General features: G+C 42.2%; 1 protein-coding gene and 1 long non-coding RNA gene across 3 annotated transcripts in view; both read right to left on the bottom strand.

Annotated features, from left to right (window-relative positions):
- The window catches only part of HEPHL1 (hephaestin like 1), a 33,750-nt gene extending 17,868 nt beyond the window's left edge, over positions 1-15,882 (bottom strand). Inside the window, exons 1-8 of the mRNA XM_063150456.1 lie at positions 15,713-15,882; positions 7,199-7,443; positions 6,190-6,402; positions 4,248-4,427; positions 3,115-3,369; positions 1,928-2,096; positions 1,115-1,251; positions 828-959 (exon numbers count right to left, since the gene is read on the bottom strand). Of these exons, the coding sequence (XP_063006526.1) occupies positions 828-959; positions 1,115-1,251; positions 1,928-2,096; positions 3,115-3,369; positions 4,248-4,427; positions 6,190-6,402; positions 7,199-7,443; positions 15,713-15,882 (1,501 nt within the window). The remainder of the gene's footprint in view (positions 1-827; positions 960-1,114; positions 1,252-1,927; positions 2,097-3,114; positions 3,370-4,247; positions 4,428-6,189; positions 6,403-7,198; positions 7,444-15,712) is intronic.
- Positions 15,883-19,780: 3,898 nt separating this feature from the next.
- LOC134414369 (uncharacterized) overlaps positions 19,781-21,758 on the bottom strand; it is a 35,822-nt gene continuing 33,844 nt past the window's right edge. For both annotated transcript variants that reach the window (XR_010026710.1, XR_010026709.1), the window contains 2 exons: positions 21,623-21,659; positions 19,781-19,958 (listed from right to left, as the gene is read on the bottom strand). This is a non-coding gene — a long non-coding RNA (uncharacterized LOC134414369). The remainder of the gene's footprint in view (positions 19,959-21,622; positions 21,660-21,758) is intronic.

Below are 21,758 nucleotides of genomic sequence, written 5' to 3'. Positions count from 1 at the left end.
TTGAAAATGCACTTTTTCAGAGACCACAGAATTATCTCTGTAGATGCTATAAATGGGATTCACCTCACCTTAACTGGGCCATCTCAAGCTTAGTCCCTAACTCAAACTCTAGACTTTTGTGGTTGGTGGAGACAGAATCACATCTCCAGAGGGCCTTCTTGTCACTGACTGTAAAAGATGCCTACCAATTAACATGATATTTAACATTCAATAGTCAAACTTAGATGATAAGACCCTGTCCTTGCACAAAATGAGAGGAAGAATTTAATAAATGTTCCATTTCAGCATGTATGTGTCTCTGAGAATGAATAAGGATTATCACTGCTTTGTGATATGTTCCAGGGAAATCAGATAAAAGCTGCCTTTTGAAACTGACTATCCTGACAGTAAAGCAAGGGCAATGGCCAGCCTGGATTAGAGAACTGGGAGTGATGCAGCTGAGAACATGTGGATAACTATAGCAGGGCCATCAAGCCAGATCCTGAGAGTCATCATTTCTGGAGTGTGTCCAGAGGAGATTCACTCCTTGAAATTGAGCAATATTAGATAAGAATTAATAGAAATTGGATTGTGCTTGGGACTTTTGTTCAACATAGGCCTCAGCTAGTTTTAGGTATCATATCTGGCACATATCCAAGGAGAAGAACCATCACATTTGCAGACTGTGGAGTCCCATTGATTGTGACATGAAGATTACTTGCAAACTAATCAAATCATCCTTTCTGTGCCTTAGCATCCATGAAAAGGCAAACCTGCACAGCTCAGCAGCAGATTTTTGGGCTCAAGTATTCTAGAGGTGATGATCCAGTAGTGCAGCCAAAACTTACCATCTAAGTAGGGAGCACCTTCTGACAGCTTGCTGAAGCTTACACCATGGGCCATAATGCTGTAGCTTCTTCTGGCTTTGTTGGCAAAAGTAACCAGTACTGTATCTCCCACCTCAGCTTTTATAACAGGGCCTTAAAAAACAAAGTGAGGGAAGGTATTAGGACTGCTCTCCAGCATACTTCCACCAAAAGAAGAGAGAGCTGCTTGCAGTTAATTCCCCTCTCAGTCCAGATGGTTCTACATTCAAACCTGATGTAATGACAGGAGGGGAAAATATTCACTGTACCAAGTATTCCCAGGTGCTTCATGTCCTCTGACCACGTCTTCTTACTGAACGTTGCGTCAGTATATCCCACATAGTGAACTTTCCAGTACTGCCCTCCTATTCTGTCAGTCCCTTGTGTAAAATATGTTGCAGATTCACTGTGGAATTAGCAAATCAGACTGGTTAAATAATTGAAAGTTCAAGCAGAACCCTTCATTTCAGAAAAAATTATTACTCCCGACGAAGGAGAAATTATCCCCCCAAGTTACTAATCAGCATACACTTTTCTAGCACACAAAGAAAGGTATTACTGGTTTGAATTAGCCAACAAATGAGCATTCATTGTACATTAGACTTTTATGTTTAACCCTGATTTTCTTAGGAAGACATTTATATCAACTTACCTTAGGCAAGAACTGTGCACAATGTGTGTCTAATCATTGTTGGCTTTTCTGGGAGACACTATAATGCAATTTGTCTCCATCAGTCATATCAGGAGGGAAAACTCTGCCACTGTGGCACCTCTGAACTGCACTGATTGTAAGTGTGAAAGCTGCCTGAAGAGTCTTGATGAAGGGTCATTAACTGTGTTGAACTTGGCGTGCCTCACTTTCCCCATGGATTTAATGGAGTAAGATAAGTGCTTCCAGAAGGCACCTTGAAGCATCACAGTTATGCATCCAGCTTCCTGACTAGGCTGTTTAAATCCATTCCTCCCTGCCCCCTTCAATTAAAACTAATGACAGTGCAGGACCTAGCCCATGTGAATCACTGGGGCAGTGGCACACAGACTCCTGAAATTAAAGCACAATGGGAGTTGACAAGAAATCTTACCTGCCAGTGGCGTTCAAACCCTGCCCAGTGAATTTATCATAACCGTCAGGCCCGTAATTCCAGAGCACTTCTTCAGCAGCAATGTAGTATCGTCTCTTATGACTGATTGGGGAAGAGTGAGACAGGTTTTTCTGGCAGATCTGAACATCGTATAGCGCCTCCATGCCACCTGGGAGAAGAAAGAGTCTGGAGACAGTGCCTGACCATCTGCAGAGTCAGCAATCTCATGGATACAAATGTAAATTCGAAACTCTCTGGGAGCTACATGGATTGGAAGCAATTACTACAGTAAATTTCTATTTCAAAATATATTCTCTGCTTACAACCGGCCAGATACCAATGCCCTTCCTTTGCAAGGTGGTACACTTTATGCAATAGGTGAAACCCATAGACATGAATGACACTCTTTAGTGGACTTATTTACTCAATTTCTTAATCTCCATAATGATGATAGACTGATTTTGGAGGTCAGAGTGCCTGCAGATATCTCCCAAATAGCATCATCTCCCCGTGACTTCCACTGAAATACAGACTGGTTATTTCTGCTGAAGCTATTTGTTGCTCGCCAGAATCGAGTCTGTTTTGCCTGATGCAAAGCCCACTGGAATCAATATGAAAAATTCTCCCAACTCGTCTCTGCTGTGATAACTACAGATTGCCTGCTGCCATGACTCCTAGTTTATGATACACACTTTCAGGGTCTTGCACCACACAAATATCACAACATCATCATCAAATCCCTGCACATAATGGTTTCTGAGAACACTGCCAAGTTTTGCCTGATTTCCATAAAGCAAAAAGCTACAAAGTGTTCAGCTGGCATGATTTTTTTTTTTTAGCATGCAAGTACTTATCTACAACAAAAAAACTATGTTGAAAAATGAGTATTGAAAACTCCTCTCATTGCTCATCAAAATCTTGGGTTTACCTAGGAATCATGGGGACAGTGCTGGGTCTAGCAAGTCTTCCTCACATGAGTTACATGGCCAAGTCATTCATATTAGCTGAAGATTTGGCCCAACACGTATCATTTCTGGTGACTAAACTCATGATCATGATGTTTGTCTGGCGAAACAGTTGCAAAGTCACGCAAAAAAAGCGCCAAATCCTGCTCTGCCTGGAAACATCTCCCAGTTTTCCCTTCCAAACAAAGCAGAGGCTGATGAGGGAGGTCTATGGCAGCGTACCTCGTAGGTGCTCATTGACCTGGCAGGTTATCAGCCACCTCCCGGGGCTGCCCGGGGTCATCTCCGCCGTGATGAATGTCGCTGGGAAGAGACCGACCACGTCGGCCCTCTGGTCTCGGCTGGTGAACGTGTGCCCGTAGAAATAAGCAGCGTGGATGTCTATCTCAGCCCCCATGCCAAACAAGTGCCAGGACATGGAAGTGTCAGCACACATCTCCAAGCCGGGGAGATTGCCATATATATAACCGTTAATTGCTAAAAACAAAAGCATGAGACTTTATGAGAGGTGAAAGAAAAGTGACTCTGGTCCCATTGCTAAGGAGTAGCATTTTGAACATATGTCTTACTGCTCTGTATGATCAAATGTCCCAAATTATCTGTCTGTGTCTGTGAAAAACATCCTGGGTAATATCAAGATGTTGCAAAGGCCAAGTCATCACCAAAAAGGCCTGATAATGAAGTTAACTTGTTCTGCAGCTATTTAGCATGGCTGAAATCTATTTCCTCTTATCCTACGTCATAAATACACCATTATATGCCAGGCACAAGCAATTTAGATTTGAAAATTTTATCAGTCAAATCAGTGTAGTCAGCTCTGTCTTCCTTAGCTTCTACATCTGAGAATATATCAGGACTCTAGGAGAATGAGACTCATATTTTGCAAAATATTTTAATTCCTAGGCTCCCTGGAACAAACAAAATATACAGAAATATCTGGAATCATCTTCTTACACCAAATGTCCAAATAACACAAAGTACCATTGGCCAGTATATCTCTGAAGGGCAGGAGTGGTTATACCAGCCAGCCCAACATCCACAAGCCTTTTGAGAATTCTTTCAATACACACACCTCAAATTGCCCTGCAACTTTCTTTGCTCTTTTCACAGCTGGACAAAAATCTGTTGCCTAAGATAAAATGTTAAACAAATGTCAGAGCTGGGCCTGAAAGCCAAATCTCCTTTCTGCGAGTGTCATTCTGTTTTTAGGGAGAGGTTTTTATCAGTACATTACTTCAACATTCTGACCCATTCCTTGCTGACACAGATAAAGGACAGACATCACAGGGTCCTCCTGTATTGAAAAGAGCCTGGTCACTGCTGTAGGTCACCATTTATTCAAAAGTCCTTCTCACCATGCATTCGGTTGCTGGTCTGGAAACCTTCATCCTCTTTGTTAACTGTGTCTGGTTCTAAGCAGAAGGTGTTTATATTCTCATCGAGGTACCAGCTGAAGTTTTCATCTACAATGCTAAACATCAGGGCAAAAGCATTAGCAGCACCAGTCCCTTCTATTGTGGTCTCATCTGCAGTTCCTAAATTGCAAACGAAAAGGAAAGTGATAAAAAAAGCCTGGGATGGGATTGAATTTAAAAATTACAATAACCTTGGCACACTCGAGGAAATACAGTTCTTTGCCTACAGTCTGCGGGGCAGGATGAATTTCACCTAATTTTGCTCTTCTAAGGCATTTTGGCCTTGCTCCAGCAGACTTTGAACAGGTGAGTGCCTCCAGAAGGCAAAGCTAAGCTAAGTCAAGCTGATATTTCAGTATCTCTTTGGTCTGACATGAGCACAAGCACCTGCCAATATCTGTTGTCCCATTTCCCCACTCTTTGGCCCATTGCACACAATCCTGTCCCCTTAGTCAATGTCATTTAGCATCTGTGGTCCTGCACAGTGAGCCAGGTCATGAGCTGGATCTGTCCAGAAACCAGTGACTCATGTTTTTTTAACAATGAATTAGGAAGTGGTGAGTGGTAGCCTGCGTTTCTGTAGCACTGAAGTGAATTCTCAATCGTACCCCCAGAGTGGCCCTCTAAATGTGGCTCACTGTCCACAGACTGGCAAGGAGCCCACGAGAGTTATCTAGGACTAGGTACTTAAATTTTAAAAGGCTGAAAACAGGATGAACAGAATTTATTCCAGCTAAGTTCAACATCTTTATCCCCATATTTATATGGGGAGGAACCTGAGACCGTAGGACTGGTGATACTGAGTAGTCTGTTATTATCCACTGGCAAGTGTAGCCTTCATTCCAATCAGTCTATCACTGATCCCGTGAAAACTGTCCTTTCATCTGCCTTCTCTGGGAGAAAGCTCCCAGAGAGTTTTGCTCTCAGTCCTGTGTCCGCCACCACCAGCTGGAGGACTACGTCATGTAGATATCCTCCTTCATGATTAAAGGCCAAACATGCAGATAATCTGGCTTTCAGGCTAGGATTGTTTGGAATATGCTGTCTCCTAGCTTCACGTGTTATCTTGTAGTTATCAGTTCAGTGTCATATATTCAGTTCTGTGGATTTCAAAGGCTCTCGAGGAGAATGTAAATCGGAGACATTTTTAATTGTGTGAGTTAAGCTGGAAACCGGGCTTGTCTTTTCCACATTAAAGTCTTTCTCTTCTTCATATATAAAACCTACTTCACTTAGAAGTACTGCGTATGAAATCAGGGCTGATTTTGTACTCTGGGAGTTACTGAAAAGGAGTGGCAGAGTTACACGTGCCCAGGGGAAGAAGTGGCAATGACTTAGCTGATGAAGAGGTCCAGCACAACATTAGCAGGCTGTAAAATACACAGGACAGGCTGTTCCATGCACATCCCCATAAGGTTGTAAGATATAACTTGTAAACAAAAATAAATACATATTCTCTATGTGGAAAAAATGACAAAGATTGTGCTTTCAAATATGTAAATGCTAAAGCCAAATTCACCCACCCAGCTCTAATTTGATTTCCTGAGTAGTAAGTCCTTTGTTGATCCTGAAACTTCCCCAGTTTGGGAATACTTATTTCTGGTCTCGGCCACGACGGGATGGTCACAGAGCATGCTGCAGTCCCTCCACCAGCCGAGGCAAATCTATCTGAAGCCAAAGGGGAGCAGGAAGGGGGGTGTCCCAGAGCTACAATACCTACCCTGGGATGCTCCTGGAATGGCCCATCTATTCCTTGCCCCTTTTTATGGGCTATGTAGGGATAGACTCTAGACCATCATGTTTAAACCTGTAAGCAAAAATGACTGTTAAGATGCCAAGCTTGGCAGAGGGGCTTGCTCTATCAGTGTTGCTAGCTCAGTACCTTTTTTACACACCAGCAGAGGCCCAATTAAACCAGATGCAATATCTCTTGGTGTGTCAATGTGAGAATGGTAAATCCAAGTCAAGCAGTTTGAGTCTGCCAAAGTTGGGGAATAATCTTTCCTTACTGGCCATGTGTACGTGTAATTTCCACCGGGAACAACAAAGTCGTCCTCTTTGCTTTTACCGCCAGTTCCATCAGGGTAAAGTGCTCCTAATACATAAAAAGGAAAAAGGAAGACTTTAGATGTCCCTAGTTGCATTTGTTAAATAAATGTGTAATTTATTCTATTTTAACTTGTATTTATAAAATAATAGCAGCATTCACAAATACAGAATCATTGAGAAATTTTGAAAAAACTCAGAATTTCTGTCAATCTCACCACAAATATATTGGGAGTTAAAATCCATTTTTTATTGGTAGATGAACTTTTTAAAAATGTATTAACAGGGTCCATTTCTTCCCAGTCTCTTCACTCTTATCAGTCATCTATAATTTTGTCATCTAGCAGTGTGTATTTTTTCACAGGAAACAGATGAGAATACTGACTGTAGGCACATGTAGACACATCCACACAATCCTCTAACAAAAATACACATGCATAGGTCTGGGATTCTGAAAATTAGATCATGTCTGCTATAGGCTAAAAGAGAGGAAAACATTTAGTTGCAAGAACTCCATCTGTTCAAATAGACTAGAGGCAGAAAGAAGGAGGTAAGATGTTTTGGTGAGTTATGATTCAGAAAAATAATTCAGGCAAAAAGACCCATCCAACCTGTTTCAGTACTGGGTTTATCCCAGGTGTCGAAAGTTTGTGGCAAAAAGTTTTGAGATGTGGCTGTTCCTGGTTTTAGTCATCAGCTGCAATTACTGATGAGTTTATGAGAGGGTGATCTAAAGTCCTCTGATGTCAATGTCAGTAACAATAAATACTGGGACAAGTCAGACTTGTAGCCATGATGTTAGTTACTCCACGGAAAAAGAGAGGAAAAGGCAAGCCAGATTTTACCTTCAGAGTCCTTGTCATAGAAGACCCCATGTGGGTGCACAGAGTATGGGCGGGAAGCAAAGTTTTTCAGATGGATGATAAAGACATCCTCTTCTTCTGCCTTGAGGACTGGGCCAAGGAACCCCAGCCATGCTGCTTTGGGGATCTCCTGGGAGTAAGTGTCATCCGTGAATTGCCTAAAAATGGCCTTTTTGTACACACGTCCTATCCGGTTGGCTCCTCTTGTCGCATACACGCTTGCAAACCTGGTGTTGGGAAAGGAAAATTTGAGAGACGGTAAGCCTATCTTAACAACTGATCAAATAACTGGTGCTTGCGGTGCAGATAAATAATTCCCTGGCTGGTGGAATTGAATTAAAGCTCAGGAGTACATCAGGTCCCCAAGCCCCTTTCTGTACAGTAACCATCATCCCACTTGCAGGTCTGGTCTTTAGCACACTTGCTCCAAGCCTTCATTGAGGACCAGCCACTCAAACCTCAAGCTGCTCAATTTTAACAGCTTCTCCCTCTTTTGAAGGTTTGAAACCTCACCTCTGAAAGCATGACTTGTTCAGAAGGAAAATAAAACCAAATTAAGATTTTTCAAAAGCCAATAAGAGAGATTCTAATCAACCAGCTCGGCTCCCTGGAAGAGTAGCATTAAATGCGTTTTGCATGAAATGTATAACTTCCACATTCCAGAGTCTATATTTATAGCAACTTCAAGTGATGGAAAACCCACCATATGGTCAGTGGTTAACATAATATAACTTTTAAATACCTGCTCCCTTCGAAGCCTAAATTGCATTTGCAGTCTAATATCATCCAGCTCCACACTCCAACCACTGGTTCCAGTCAAGTTCTCTCCCAGATCAAAGGAGCCACGTACCATCAGAAACTTATTTTTTATGCAGACACTTGCATAGGTTTTAGTTAATTGACTAAATTGCCTCCTACCCTTCTTCTGGACAAACCAAGCACACCGACACTCTTTCGGCCACAAACCTTACGCAAAGCTCTCTTTTGAAAGCAAACATTTCTCTGTTTCTGTTGAAGTCTAAAGAAAAGAACACACACAATAGGCAAGTATTCCAGCTAGGGCCAGAGATGTTCCCAGTCAATATTTCTTACATAACTGGGAATGAATTTTGCCCTTTTAACTATAACATCATACTGATGACCCAATTCATCCTATCTCTGATAACATAAAATCCTTTTTCTAATTTTCTCCATGTTACACCTGGTAAATATGATATACAATCTTCATCCCTAATTAAAACATTCAATGAAGGCAGAAGTTAAACCCTTTGCTACACAGCAAGCAGGGGATTGTATGACAGATTTCACCATAATTGACCATGAGCTTTTTCATCGTCTTAAGATTGATTGGACTTTCATGCTTCCTCAAAAAGTCAAACTAAATTTTTCTGAAGTATCACTGGCAGAAATAAAGCAATTTCATATTTATTGTGAGATTTTGACTGGTCAGTTCACTTGCTTCACAAATTTTGTTTAGATTCCTTTGTGAAGTGCAAGCAACCAAAGTGGAGGATGTCACCTAAGTTGAAAGGCATTTTTTGCTTTAAGTTCTCCACCACAACATCCACATCTCCCTCTACCCAAACCTTTCTATGATTCTGTGATTTCTATGAGACCATAACACACAACATCCCCCACTTGTGGTCATTACACCTCCACAATCACTGTCTAAAACAGACCCCTGAAGTGATCCAGATATAGAAGACTCCAAAAAGTACACTTTCTCATTTGAAATGTGCACTTTATAAGAAGCCACAAGTTTTGGCAGCAATTAAAACATTGCCAATATTGCTGGGGCAGAAACAGTGGGGTAGGATGGAGGGGAAGGGACAGAAGCTTCTCATTCTGCTTCTTCACAGAATAATGTATGCCAGATAAATACACCCCAAAAACAGGGTTAAGGAATGAGTTGCCAGGAAATTTGAATTTTCAGTGAATTAGCACGTCTGTAGTCTGTGGACATAGCAAGACCTGGCAAGTCACACCACAGTCACCAAGGAGAAGATACCTTCTATCGCCTGGGGGAAGAGCTGCTACCAGAGTGTTTGCCACAGAGTAGGAGGTGGTGTCAGTAGGAGTGCAGTGTAAATGCACATGCTTCCTTACCTCATGGCAATGTATTCACATGGCTATGTCCTAATTTGAATTATGAATTGATTTTTTAAAATAGATTGTAAGAAATTTTCTCTAGAAAAATACCAAATCCATTTTTTTCAGAAAGTCCCTATTTTCAGGAGATATTTTTCCTCAGTTTTTTTTCCAATTTCACCAGCCACCAAACATTTTGGTGCAGTAGCACCATGCTTTCGTTATGATGACAGTGTCTTTATGTCCAGACAACACTGCACACTCTCTCATAACACCCCTGTGCACTGTGTCTTCTGAAGAAGGAGAATTGTACCCCAGAAAAATACACTTCTTAGTCAGGCTTTGTCAAATACTTTACATGAGCCTAGCCTCTTTTAATGCATAGACTGTGATCCCAAAATCCAGTTAGTGATCAAAGTCAGTTAGTTTCTCAAAACCTCTGAGAAAACCCTCTAGGCTTAGGCACTCAGAAAGTGCCAGTGCCTAAAGCTATGCTATGATATCTGGATCTGTGTTTGCCTCCTACTTAAAGCCGTCTAAAAGTCAGGAAAAGAAGTCTTTTAGTGGCACTTTCTGAAAGAAGGACTATTCAAATGGGTGCAGTGGGTATCAGCTGCAGCCACTCACAGTGTAGGTGATCTGTGTGTGCAGAGAAGTATTTTCAGCACATCCTTTTGGTCGCCCTCAGTACCTGAAAACAGAGCACTCAGGTTGTTCTGAGTCCCATTCTAGGGGCCCAGGCTGTCCCATTTCATCCTGGAGAATTTTGGGGGCCCACCTCAGCCTTCCCAAATAGCTGGTAGCTCCTTGCCTCTTTACAAGTGTTGCTGTACTTCACATTACAGTGCTTACAGTCCTTTTGCAGAAGGAATATCCACACTGGACTGAATGCCAAAATGTTTCCTATCTGTCGTTCCTCTTTTGTCACAAGACAAAGCTTCTCCCTGCCTCTTCATATTCTCCTGATCACTTCAAACTGCTTCATACTCCTGGTGGCTTTGTGATGGTACTGTCTGAACCTCTTCCATCTTTATGATCTGCAGATGTAAGAGCTGCTCCTCTAAATTTTAACTATTTCCCTCCAACTCAGTTATCAGCCTGCACTTCATGTCCATAAAGTCATGATGTTCAGACCGCCTTTCTTCCTACAGTAAAGGGGAATACTCCATCCTCTGGGGCAGTACCCGTGCAAACTTCCTAAATTCCTTTTCATCTCCTGCAGTCAGGCCAGTCTTGAGATTACATACAGAGATAATTGGCATTAAAAGTCTTGTTCTGACTGAGAAAGATATGCAAATCCTGCTTTCATTTCTGTGTGTGATTTCATTTTGGTGCTTGACCCCCCTCAGCACTTCCAAAGTTCCAAGAAAAGTTGGAAATGCATCTGAGTGGAACAGTGAATTATTAACAGGGAATAAACTCTAGTTCTTGAAAACAAGTGTAAACATCATTATAGACATCCAGTTCCCTGCAATGACAAGCAATACAACTCTTCCACAGAGAGAAAGAGTAAAACAAGAGTGTCACGTAGATTCTACTTCAGATCAAGACTAGACATGCAGACAATCTGCCATTTCCAGGTAGATCTGTGTGTGAAGTGCAATTTCTACACTCATTTTTTTTTATCACACAGAAGACGTGTTTTGCCATAATTTTTAATGTGTTTGTGTTACCTTTGATCTGAAGGCTACAACCTAACAGAGGTTGTGTTTTCCAAGAGGTGCTTACATGAACATGGTGTGACAGTGAGCACTGAGAAATGAGAAGACACCTTGTGCATGGCCAAGCAAACAGCTCTTCAGTAGCCTGGAGACAGATCCTCGCAGATTGAGGAGCCGAGTTTGTTTGCTGCTGTAATCACCACTGAGGGACGAAAAACAGCACTCAGGATAACTACTAGATGTGGAGTCCCAAATTTTCTCCTGTGGTGAACACTCCCTACTGTACCTACTGTACACTCCCGGGTGCAAATGCATGCAAATTAAAAATTTCTTTTTATTGTTGTTGTTCCATTGAAGTCCCATAGACTTCACACTCATAACCATCATTATGGTTTAAACAACCATCTTTATAAGTTTATTCCCTAAAATCTGTAGATGCTGAAACCTTCTTTACTCTCTATCCTCTTTACACACTCTGGGTTTGGGTCTATAACCATTTTATTTCCTCAAAGTTCCTGATTTTTCCTGTGGCTGAAGTAAACCAGGACAGTGCCTGGACTGGGCTTCAGACTACCACAATTGTTTTAACCCCTGGGTCATGTAACCTGTTGAAGGTAACCCTCCAAGAAACCATGACTCCGTGCTCAGGCCAGTGTAATATCTGTCCTTGAGGGACGGCCAGGGAAGGGGAACCAGTAGTGCCAACTCACCTTTCTAAATGGCGCCCTGACCGCAAAGCGTCAAACAACAAAGTTGAGTGTTCTCAAAAGACAGAGACATAAAGCCCTCAAAGGATGTTTTTAGGCTTTTTCTGACCCACATGGGACACAGAGGTCAATAAAATCCATGAAATCTTAGATGAGGCTCTGTGGTGTCACTGGTGTGGTATGATAGCTTTCCTCCTACAATAAACTTGCCCCTGAAGTCAGTAACAAAGCTCCTCTCAGGCTTCATTAGAGCCAGGGTTTCACCTCAAATACCCTTTTGATGTTGACCCTTCCCACAATGATCATCTCTGCTGTTGCAATTGGGTTATTTGGCCTCATAATGACTCAGCCATTAGTGCAGCATTTGTGACGACAGTTTCACCGTCATTCCTCTGGGTGGGATCTCCTCACAGGCAAATTGCACAAACTGTGTTTGATGCTATGCTAAAAAAAACCACCCGTTAGTGTTGGTGGGTGCAAGACTTGGCCCAGATAAATAAATGTAGGATTGGTGGCCTAAAGAGAAGAGAGGAGCTGCTCCATCAGGCGAAATTTACTAATATCTACCACCAGCAGAGCAAGATTTAAGCATTCATCATATAAACTGATTTCAAGGTAAATTCAAGGGAATATCAACTAAACTTTAATCCCGAGGGCTGAGTTTCAGTGGGGAAAGAATAACTGGTGGATGTCAAACCACAACACTTAGGTATATTTTCCTCTTAGAAGGCCATTTTCCACGTGACCATTAAAGAAAAGAGAAAACATCCAGGCTCATCCTCCTGCAGCAGCAATACCCATACCCTAACTCACAAAATCCCACTGGGATCTGCAGCACATCCAGCAGCACTGTCAGCACTTGCACCCTGTGTGTCTAGTCGAGCATGGTTTAATGATGTCAGCTCTTCCAGCAGCTGTGTCAGGTGGGAAGGGATGCTGACCACCTTCACAGCTCACCTACGCTCAGTGGCCATCATCTGGACCTGTGATTTCCAAAGCCCTGTGTGCTCCAGAAAATGTAAGTTTAATTTCTGAAGGGAGAACAGAGAGTGAAATGTCTTGGTTTTAATCACAACACTCCAAATTATGAGAGTTAGTAGAACAGCTTGAGGCCTTAAGCTTAGACAAGACAAAGGGAAGAGGTGAACAACCTCATTAGTCTTTTTGCTTTACCATTACTGATGTCCAGCAAGATACTTAGCCTGCACAAGCAGCAGGCTGGCTCTGAAGCACTGCAGTAAGACTAGGCATAATAAAAATTATCATCCAAGCAGAATAATTCTGCTAAGACAGGGCTCATTTGGGCTAATCAGCTCTGATGAGAGGCAGTCTTCAGCTCACACCCACCCAGGCAGGTTCTGATGCAGCACCAGGACTCCTGGCTCCAGAGGCAGCTCGCTCAGCACCAGCACAGCAGGAACTGAGCAGCATAGCTGTGTCTGTGCCAGAACCTGGTGTCTAGCTCCATGCATCAGCTACCAAAGCTCCCTTTATCTTCTTTACTACTAAAAACTAAAGGTTGAGGAAGATGTTATTGACTTTGGCAAGCAACATTGAAAATCATCTCTTAAATGTCGCTATCTGATCCAGGTAATGTAACACTTTCCATTGCACACTTGCTAATTCAGGATTTTCATTAAGTACTGAGGAAAAAGAGGTTTTGATTATATCTCTGTGGGCTAGCTGGAATCAAAGGCAACATTCCTTTTTGTGTATGCATCAATTCTTTTAAAGATAATCAGCTTGTCTGCAACCTCTTTATCTTCACTTGGCTCTCAATAAAACTGGGATAGTGCCCCATCAGATGGGTGCTGTGAGGCTGCTTCACAAGGTGAGAAGTGCTTGGCTCAGCGAGCCTGAGTGCTGCTGCTTGCAGAACAAAGATGGCTCAAAAGGCATTCCTATCCCTACCTGGAAACTGATCCTTAAACTTTGCTAATGAACTAATTTTTTTATATAATTTCCGTAGGAACCAATTAATTAGCTGAAAAGTAGCCCATTATTATACTGTTTTAAATTTACATTAGAGATTATCCTAAAGAGCTGAATAGTCAAAATAGCTATTTCTGGTTCACCATTTAACCCACATGCCTATGCAGATACTATTATTCCAGAATACAGCACTTAATACTGGCTCAATTCAACAGGATTTAAAAATGGAGTAAAATAACAAAAATCACTTAATTATTTTGCATGTAGGGAGTTTGTGACAAACATCTCTCCAGCTTTGAATGTGCAGTCTAGATTAAAATCCTCTGTGGGTAAACCTTTTGTAATTAGCATTCTGTAATTATTACATTGCCATGATGACTGAAGACATAAAGTATCTTCCATCCCTGTGTTGCCATTTAGTAAAAAAAAAATGCATTTATGTCACAAACTTAAAAGTAAATGTGCCTCTTGATGTTCAGGGAGCACAAAGTGCACACAGCCTCAAAAGTACAATTTACAGAACAGATTCCAATCATTCTGTGGTATCTATCTATTGAATACCTCTCAGTTGAAGTGGATTTATAAGTAGCTGCTCTTTAGTTAATGCTGTACTGCTCTGTAGTAAGAGATCTAGTTTATTGAGTGAAGAAAATTATCCTTTGCTACAAAGGTTAGGAAAGTGAGAAATTCAGGCATTTAATATAAATTAAGAACAGTTTTGCCAGTAAAGCTTGTTTTCATGGGCTGGGAACAAACTATTAACCTTAATTCTACCTATAAATGTAATAGCTATTGACTTGGATGCCATCTGGGACCTCTAGCTATTAAGAGCATAAGCATAAATTTGTGTTGAAAAATAAAAGTCTTTCTCATCTCCTTCTTGTGACAAAATAGTTTCTTTTGTGAAATTCATCTGAGAGTGATTCTGAAATTACTTACCACTAGAGACATGTGCAGACTTGCTTGGGATTTCCTGAAAAGTCAGAGAGCACATTTCCATTTCTAGCTTCTGGGAGGCAGCATCTAGCTCCCAGTGAGCCTCCAAACCTGGGACAGAGACCAGGACCTCCTCACTTCCTCACAGCTCCCACTCCAATCCCAAACCTAGACACTGAGGAGAGATCCCCAAAATACCTCTAGTGTGTCAAAATATCAATTAAATCTTAAAAATATTCCCACACATTTGAATCCCATGATGTAAGAAGCAATGGTTCTCAACAAAAAGAGAGTAGATTCAGAAGTAAGAAAAAGGTTTTTAACAATGAAGGTGGTAAAACACAAGCACACATTGCCCAGAGAGGTGGTGGATGCCCCATCCTTGGAAGCATTCAAATTCACCTTGGATGTGCCTCTGAGCAACCTGACCTAGTTGAAGATGACCCTGACCATGGCAGGGAAGGTGAACAAGAGGACCTTTAGAGGTCCCTTCCACCCAAATGATTCTTTAGAGAGGCACCAGGCATCGGAGCCATCTCCATGGAACATCCAGGCCAGCTCTCCTGCTCTGGGAGGAACACACAGCCAGCCCCAGCCAGGTTTCACTGGCCAAGGCAGAATTCATCACAGCACTCACCTGCGCTCCCCAGTTTCAGAGATCACCAGGAATTCTCTCTGACCATAGGGACTTGTATCCCATTCGTAGGTACCATACACATCTGAATTTCATGATATCTTACCAAGTTTCCCAAATTTTATCAGGGGAAATACTTCAAATTACATAAAATGCCAGTAAACAGAGTTTTGTGTTTTACTGCAAAGACTGTGCTTGGTTATAGCAAACCTGCAGTTTGCTTTTTGATACCAAGACCCAGGGATACCTCCATCTCTATGAAATACAGGTAGGGGATTTTGAGCCCGTACTTGATACCTTTTTAAAAAATATTAACTCTTCAAATGCATGCTAACTATCCCCTTGCTTAATCAACCACAATGGAAGAGAAATCAAAGTCTAGTCTTGCCTTGAAACTGAATTCCCACCTGTGACATCATCAGAATAAAAACAAGGAAAAGGCCATCTTAAGACATTTGCCGCAGAATGGCCACATGAACTGATTTTGTTTTGGCGTTGCTGGTACACCTCCAGCTTACCCAAGCCCCCAGTCACTTACTTGTCCTCTAGGAGGCTTTGCCCTGTGATCAGATTTTTCCCAGATGGTGCATAGTCCCAGTTCTCTTCCACAATCCCAAGGTAGTAGGTTCTGGTCTTTGCTTCCACCAGCGCGCACAGCCAGAGGAAGGCGAGGGCGCGGAGGCGGCCCCCGCGCTGCTCCGGAGGCATCTGTGGTGCTGACTGCGAGGCTGGCACCGGCAGGCAGCTGCAGGGTGCACCACAGCCAGCTCACCCCTCCCTCCCTCCCAGCTCCCAACAAGTTATAAATAAGGAAGGGACAGAGCAAAGCTCCTCCTTTCCAGCAGGTTAGGACTGGGATAGGTAGAGAGCCAGGATATGTAGAGCAGGGAGAAGGTTGCTGTCATGGCAGGACCTTTGCCAATCCTTTGGTTGGTGAGTAAATTACTCACTTACCTGTCCGGGCTAGAGCCAGTTGGTGGTTTTTAGAAGTCTGGATGCTTTTCAGTCCTTCTTTTTGCAGACTAGGTGATATGGCATACAAGGGTAGAGGAGGGGTTAGTGGTTTTGACATCCTTATAAAAACCCTGTTTAAAAAAAATTATTTTAACTCCTTGATCATGTCTGAGATGTCTAAAAATAGCATCTTGTTGTCTTCATTGGTTTTTTAAAATTACATAACACTAAGGTAAAATCCAGCATTATCAGAGAGAGGAAAAGAATTGGCCAGTACCTCTCATCATTTTCTAATCTATTTATTAAGACTGCAATTGATTTGAATATATTCAATTTTAGAGTGCCCAAAGTGAGCTACCTTTTTACAAGCATCCCTGGAAATTAGAGTCCTCATAAAAGTCTTTCCATTTGGACATCTAAGAATTAAGGTGCGTGGAGATCTCTCTTTTATTAACCTTGGCAATTAACATGCCCACGTAGCTCTCTAGAAAATCACTCCCTTGCTTTACAGCTTAAACTCTTCCAAGAGGATATCTGTGTTACCATCTTGGCAAAGCCCAGTGTAAACATATACTTGATAGAATATAATACATATACTTGATAGAATATTTTAAACCACTTAGGAAATGTCCCAAAAAAATATCATCTAGGTGACAAGACATTTTGCAAAATCATACTGCTCTTCCTAATTTTTAAGTGACTACAGGTATAAAAAAATTTGCAGTTCTGGAATAGAGTTCTTGAGACTCATTGTAAGCTCTAACAGTTGTGAAATTCCCCTTTCAGGTCCAGAACCATCTGATCTCTTCCTGTGGAAGCTAATGGTTATCCACGGCTAGGGATGCAGGAGGCTTCAGAAACAGATTTGGAAGTCACAGATTTAATGCTGTCCACCAGGATGTAGCTCAGTGATATGAGTGATATTTTATGTGGCAGTCGGGTGAAGTTCACCCTCTGGCAAGTGGCAGTGATGGCTACATCGATGGTCAGCGGTGCTGAGCTCCCCTCTCCTCACTGGTGTGCAGGTGTCTCTGAAGTCACAGAGAGCAACTCAAAAAAACAAGTGCTGTTGACAGCAGCCCAGATCCAGCCACCTGGACCTTGATAGGTCTCATCTAAATCAAGAGACAAGGCACACAGACCCAGCAGTATCGTGCTGAAGAAAGTTTTGATGATTCTAGGCTATGCTTTCCATTTCTTTAGCTATGAGGACTGAAAGCCCAGTATATGTGGGTTAAGGATACAGACAGACAAACTGCAAATGGTCAGCTTGACGCAGTTATAAAAGCAGGAGTCCCTTGGCCCCCAAAATTCTCTCTGATACATGCTGATGTTCATTTGCTCATGTCAGTTAATCGATGAACATCGAGGAGGAGGAGAGGTGATAGGACAACACAGGTGTTGTGCAACAGGACAATACAGGTGTTGTACAGAGATCCTGATCCTCAGAGGCAACACCTCCAGTCTCCTGATATCCTTGGACACCTTGCTGATCTCTTCACTCTTCTGCTGCAAAACCACACTGTGCCCAGCCTCTTGTCTTCTCACGTCAATCTGTATCCTCTTTTCCAAAATGCTGATACTCTCAAGTCATCTTCCTTTTCCACCGCTTTATTGTGCCACTTTGTTGTTACTCAAATGATGATGACTAAAAGCACTGTGCTTTTAACAGGCGTAATTAGAAAGCAAAAGAAAACACAATGACAGTGGGAGCTGAGCTGAGCTTTGCCAGCCCGTGGCACAGCCATCGAGCATGCCCCAGGGGTGGGACAGACAAGCCAGCTGCTGGGCTACAAACCTGTGGAAAGGCCAAGGGGACACTTGGAAGCTAACAGCATCCCATTGTCATCTCTTTACAGGGCCTAGGAATACTTCCCCCGCCCAGAGGAGCTTTCCTGAGCCCAGGGGAGTTACAGACTTCATCACCTGTCACTCAAGCACCTGCATTTACAAGAACTCGTGCCTGTTATGCAAATATTCACTGTCATGGTGTAACAATCATTTGCATTCGAGTAGGAAAATGTTTATTTATAGAGCACTGTTCACTTTGAATGAGATTGTGCGGAGTTCAATTGATTAAATCAGCCATTTGCATGCCATTAGAGATATTTAAGGACTGGGTACAGGGCCAATTTAATCTAGACAGTGTTATTATGATTTTCCGTCTGTGTACTTTTTGTAACTCAAGAATTCTGTTTTATGTTTAAATCTCTGTATATGTGGACTAATATAACACAAATACATTGGGGTAATGGGGAATACGAAGGAGGAGTGTCCAATTCTGAGCTGGCATCTGACTGTATTATAGTCACTTAAATAATAATAGTGTTATGTCCTAGTTTTTCTATTGCTTCTCACGCACCTAGAATTGGTTCTTGGCTGCTTTCTTGTTAGAATACCTCTTTAAAATTCAAATATGAAGTTAATTTATTTGTCTATTACTGTAAAATTTACTTGTGTAACAGGAATAATGTGTAGACATCAGAACCCTTTATCAGCAATGTGTTGTAAGTCTGGTAAACGCCTTAGCTTGGCTTCAGCACTTAGATCTGGCAACCTGTATACCCTTTGCATCCACACATTAACACTTAATTACCTTGTCACATCATTAAACCCAGGCACATTTGCATTCCGGGGAGGTGCTGTGGGCGTGACTCAGAAAAAGATGAAAGAACAGCTGTTTTGCCCTTGCATCAGGAAAATTTCTGGGAAGCTCCCTTCCAGCAGTGAGCTCATGGGATTAAATTTGTCACTTTGTGCAGGATCCTTTCAGCAAAGGGGTTGGCTGTTGGTTACTCTGAGATTTTCTGTCCCTCTGAAGGCTAAAATTAGAGCATGGCTGGGTTTCAAAATTTTGCAATGAGAAGCAATGTTCATAGGACCAAAGGGTGAATATCTTGAACACCAGTTTGTGAATGAGCCCCAAAGCATCACCAATAGAGCTTTCTTTTCAAGTAAATCAAGAATTATTGCAAGAATTAGCTTAAGTTAGTGCACTAAAGCCCAGACTTGCGCTAACTAATATTAGTGATCAAACTAAAACATTTGTGATGGCTGTAAGATCAAAGAAGAGAGATGAAGGGTGTGTTGGCCTTTGTCAGTTCCTTGACATTAGATCATAGACGAGCACTTCATTCAGGCTGCCTAAGACTGAAGCCCAGCTTTGATTCTCCATTGAGCAGATGATGAGCTGATGTTCACGCAGATTGTCTACTCTGTGATTGTCTGCTCTGCTTTCTCTGCTTCTTCTTGATAGTAGTAGTTCCCACTCATAGCTGATTCTTCCTGAATTTGTGCCTTTGCTGTGTTGATTTGTGTCACCATTGCAATCTAGGTTGGGGAATTGGTCTCAGTTTCCAGCATAAGATTACCCTCAGCTAGTATTGCCACCAGCCCTGGAGCTGTGCCTGCAGTGACTATCCTAAGGTGACAAAGAGTGTCTGTGATACATCTGGGAACTGAACCCTCCTAAGTTTTGCATCAGCCTTTCAACCAAGACATCCTCTCCCTTCATCAGTTGTCCCATTCTTTCCAGAGACAAACACACATTAAATGTGAAAGTTTCTTTGTTTATCACTTTAAACCAGTTTCTATTGCACTTTCAAAAAAATTTCTGAGCTGCAACAGTAGTGAACAGAATATAAACCTCACATTATCTTGGGAAGTCACACAAGGTGCATGTGAATTACTTGAATCTTTTGAGTTCACACTAGTAGTTTGGAAATCTCAAGAGGCATTCAGAATTTCTGTTTGGAGTTCGGGATAGGACCTTGGTGCGAAAACTTCCTTGACATACACAGCATGGAACATTCCGAGTCTGAGAACTGAAGCTGTTGGAGAAGGACAAAAAGAAGGACAAAAAGAAGGACAAAAAAGCTGCTGGAACTCAAAGAATTACAAGGATATCCTATCAGTGAAGATATTAGAAGTGCAGCTATATCCCATATTACACATGACATGGTGAACCTGACTCACATCTGCCCTGAAGTCTTTGTGGCAGGATGGAAACTGAACCCATCCCTCCAGATTCCCATGTCAGAGCCCTCATGGCTCCCTGGCATTGCCTTCCAGCCATTTGGGCTCAGTCCATGCACCCAGCTCAGGGTCACAATTGGGCATTTACCACAGGGGTTGTCTGGAGATCATTAGCACAGAATAATTTTCTCTGTACATGTCTGTGTGGACAGTCTCCTTGCAGAACAGCTACTTTGGTATGTTACCAGCTGTTGGCAAAACTTGAGGCAAGGTGTGAAATGGAAACAAAGGGCCTTTGTTGTGTCAGAAGCAGCACACAGATCCTTTCTTTTCTGTCAATGCTTTGAGCCAAACCCAGTATCTCTCACACCACCAAAAAAGTATGATAACATAGATTAATTTAGATTTCAAAGAAACCAATTGTACATTTGTAAAAAACCTTAAAGTTATTTCAATTTGAAGAATGTAAAGGAATGCAATGATGAGAAGAAAGGCATTTAATTGTGCACTGAAAAGAACTGCAAGCTTGAAGAGTTTACAATAAATTGCCAAATAGGCTGGGCAAGTAAAAATTGGTCAACCTTAAGAGCCATTAAAACAAAGCTAAAAAAAGTAAGTTTTGATCCTAATTAAGAGAAGCTTCTTGTGCGTGGTAACTCATGTAAATCTGCACTGTTAAAACAAGGTTAATACCTCGACAGAACTTCAAGGCACATTATTTATGAGTTTCCATGGAGTGGCATTGTAGCACTCAACAAACATGAAAGAGCTTAGCATTACGTCAGCACTGTGGGACAGAACATGTTTATTAACCCTATTATTCAAATGAGGAAGGAGGAAGTGTACGCAATGTCCAGATGCTCACGAAGCAAGGGATTGTCCAGAGCTGGGAGCAAGGCAACAGCCCTCCTGGCCCCCAGGCTGCCCCCTGAGCACGGGGCTGGTGGAGATCAGGGTCTTGCTGGAGTTCCAGTGTTTGTGGAAGTCATGCTGGGACAGGTTGCATGGTGAAACTCTTTCACACACACCTTTGCTGCCTGCCAGCAGGAGGGCCAGTGCTGAGGTCCACCTGAGCTCTCCTCCAGGCAGGTGTGCTGCCTGTCCAGCCTCCTCTAGTCACCCTGTGGGCACCATGGGATCCTCTTCCATCACATCTCATGGCACTGACCTACTTACTTACTCTAGAGGAAATGTCACCCTTTTGTTTTCCTCCTATGAGATCATTGACTCATTTTCTCTCTGGGTCAATAGGGGAGTTGGCACTGGAAACCTAACCAGGACTATTTAAAGCAGGTAGAAGAAAAGAAGGTATCAAACATTGTGAGCAGAAAAAAAAGAACTGATGTGATTGCATCTGTTCAAGTGGCTTCAAATTGTTGCAAACTCAATTCTGACAGGCTACCCATCCCCAAGAGTGATATTAAGCTGCATATTCCAAGCAGGATTGTGACATATTGCTTAGTGTCTGTTGATTAAATGGGAGGGTGCCATGTGAAGTGGAAGAGCTGACAGGAGTTACCTGATGTCCAGACAACAACTTCTGGCCAGTTTCTCGCCTGGAAAGGAGAAAATGTGGAAAACGTCACAACCTTGTGGAAACATGGATGATTGCCCACAGTGAAATCATGTGATTTATGGGATATGCTGCCAACATT

The sequence above is a fragment of the Melospiza melodia genome, chromosome 2 (assembly GCF_035770615.1).
Source record: "Melospiza melodia melodia isolate bMelMel2 chromosome 2, bMelMel2.pri, whole genome shotgun sequence".
NCBI lineage: Eukaryota > Metazoa > Chordata > Aves > Passeriformes > Passerellidae > Melospiza > Melospiza melodia.
The sequence above is the reverse complement of the archived record's forward strand: the minus strand, read 5'-3'. Positions and strand labels throughout refer to the sequence as shown.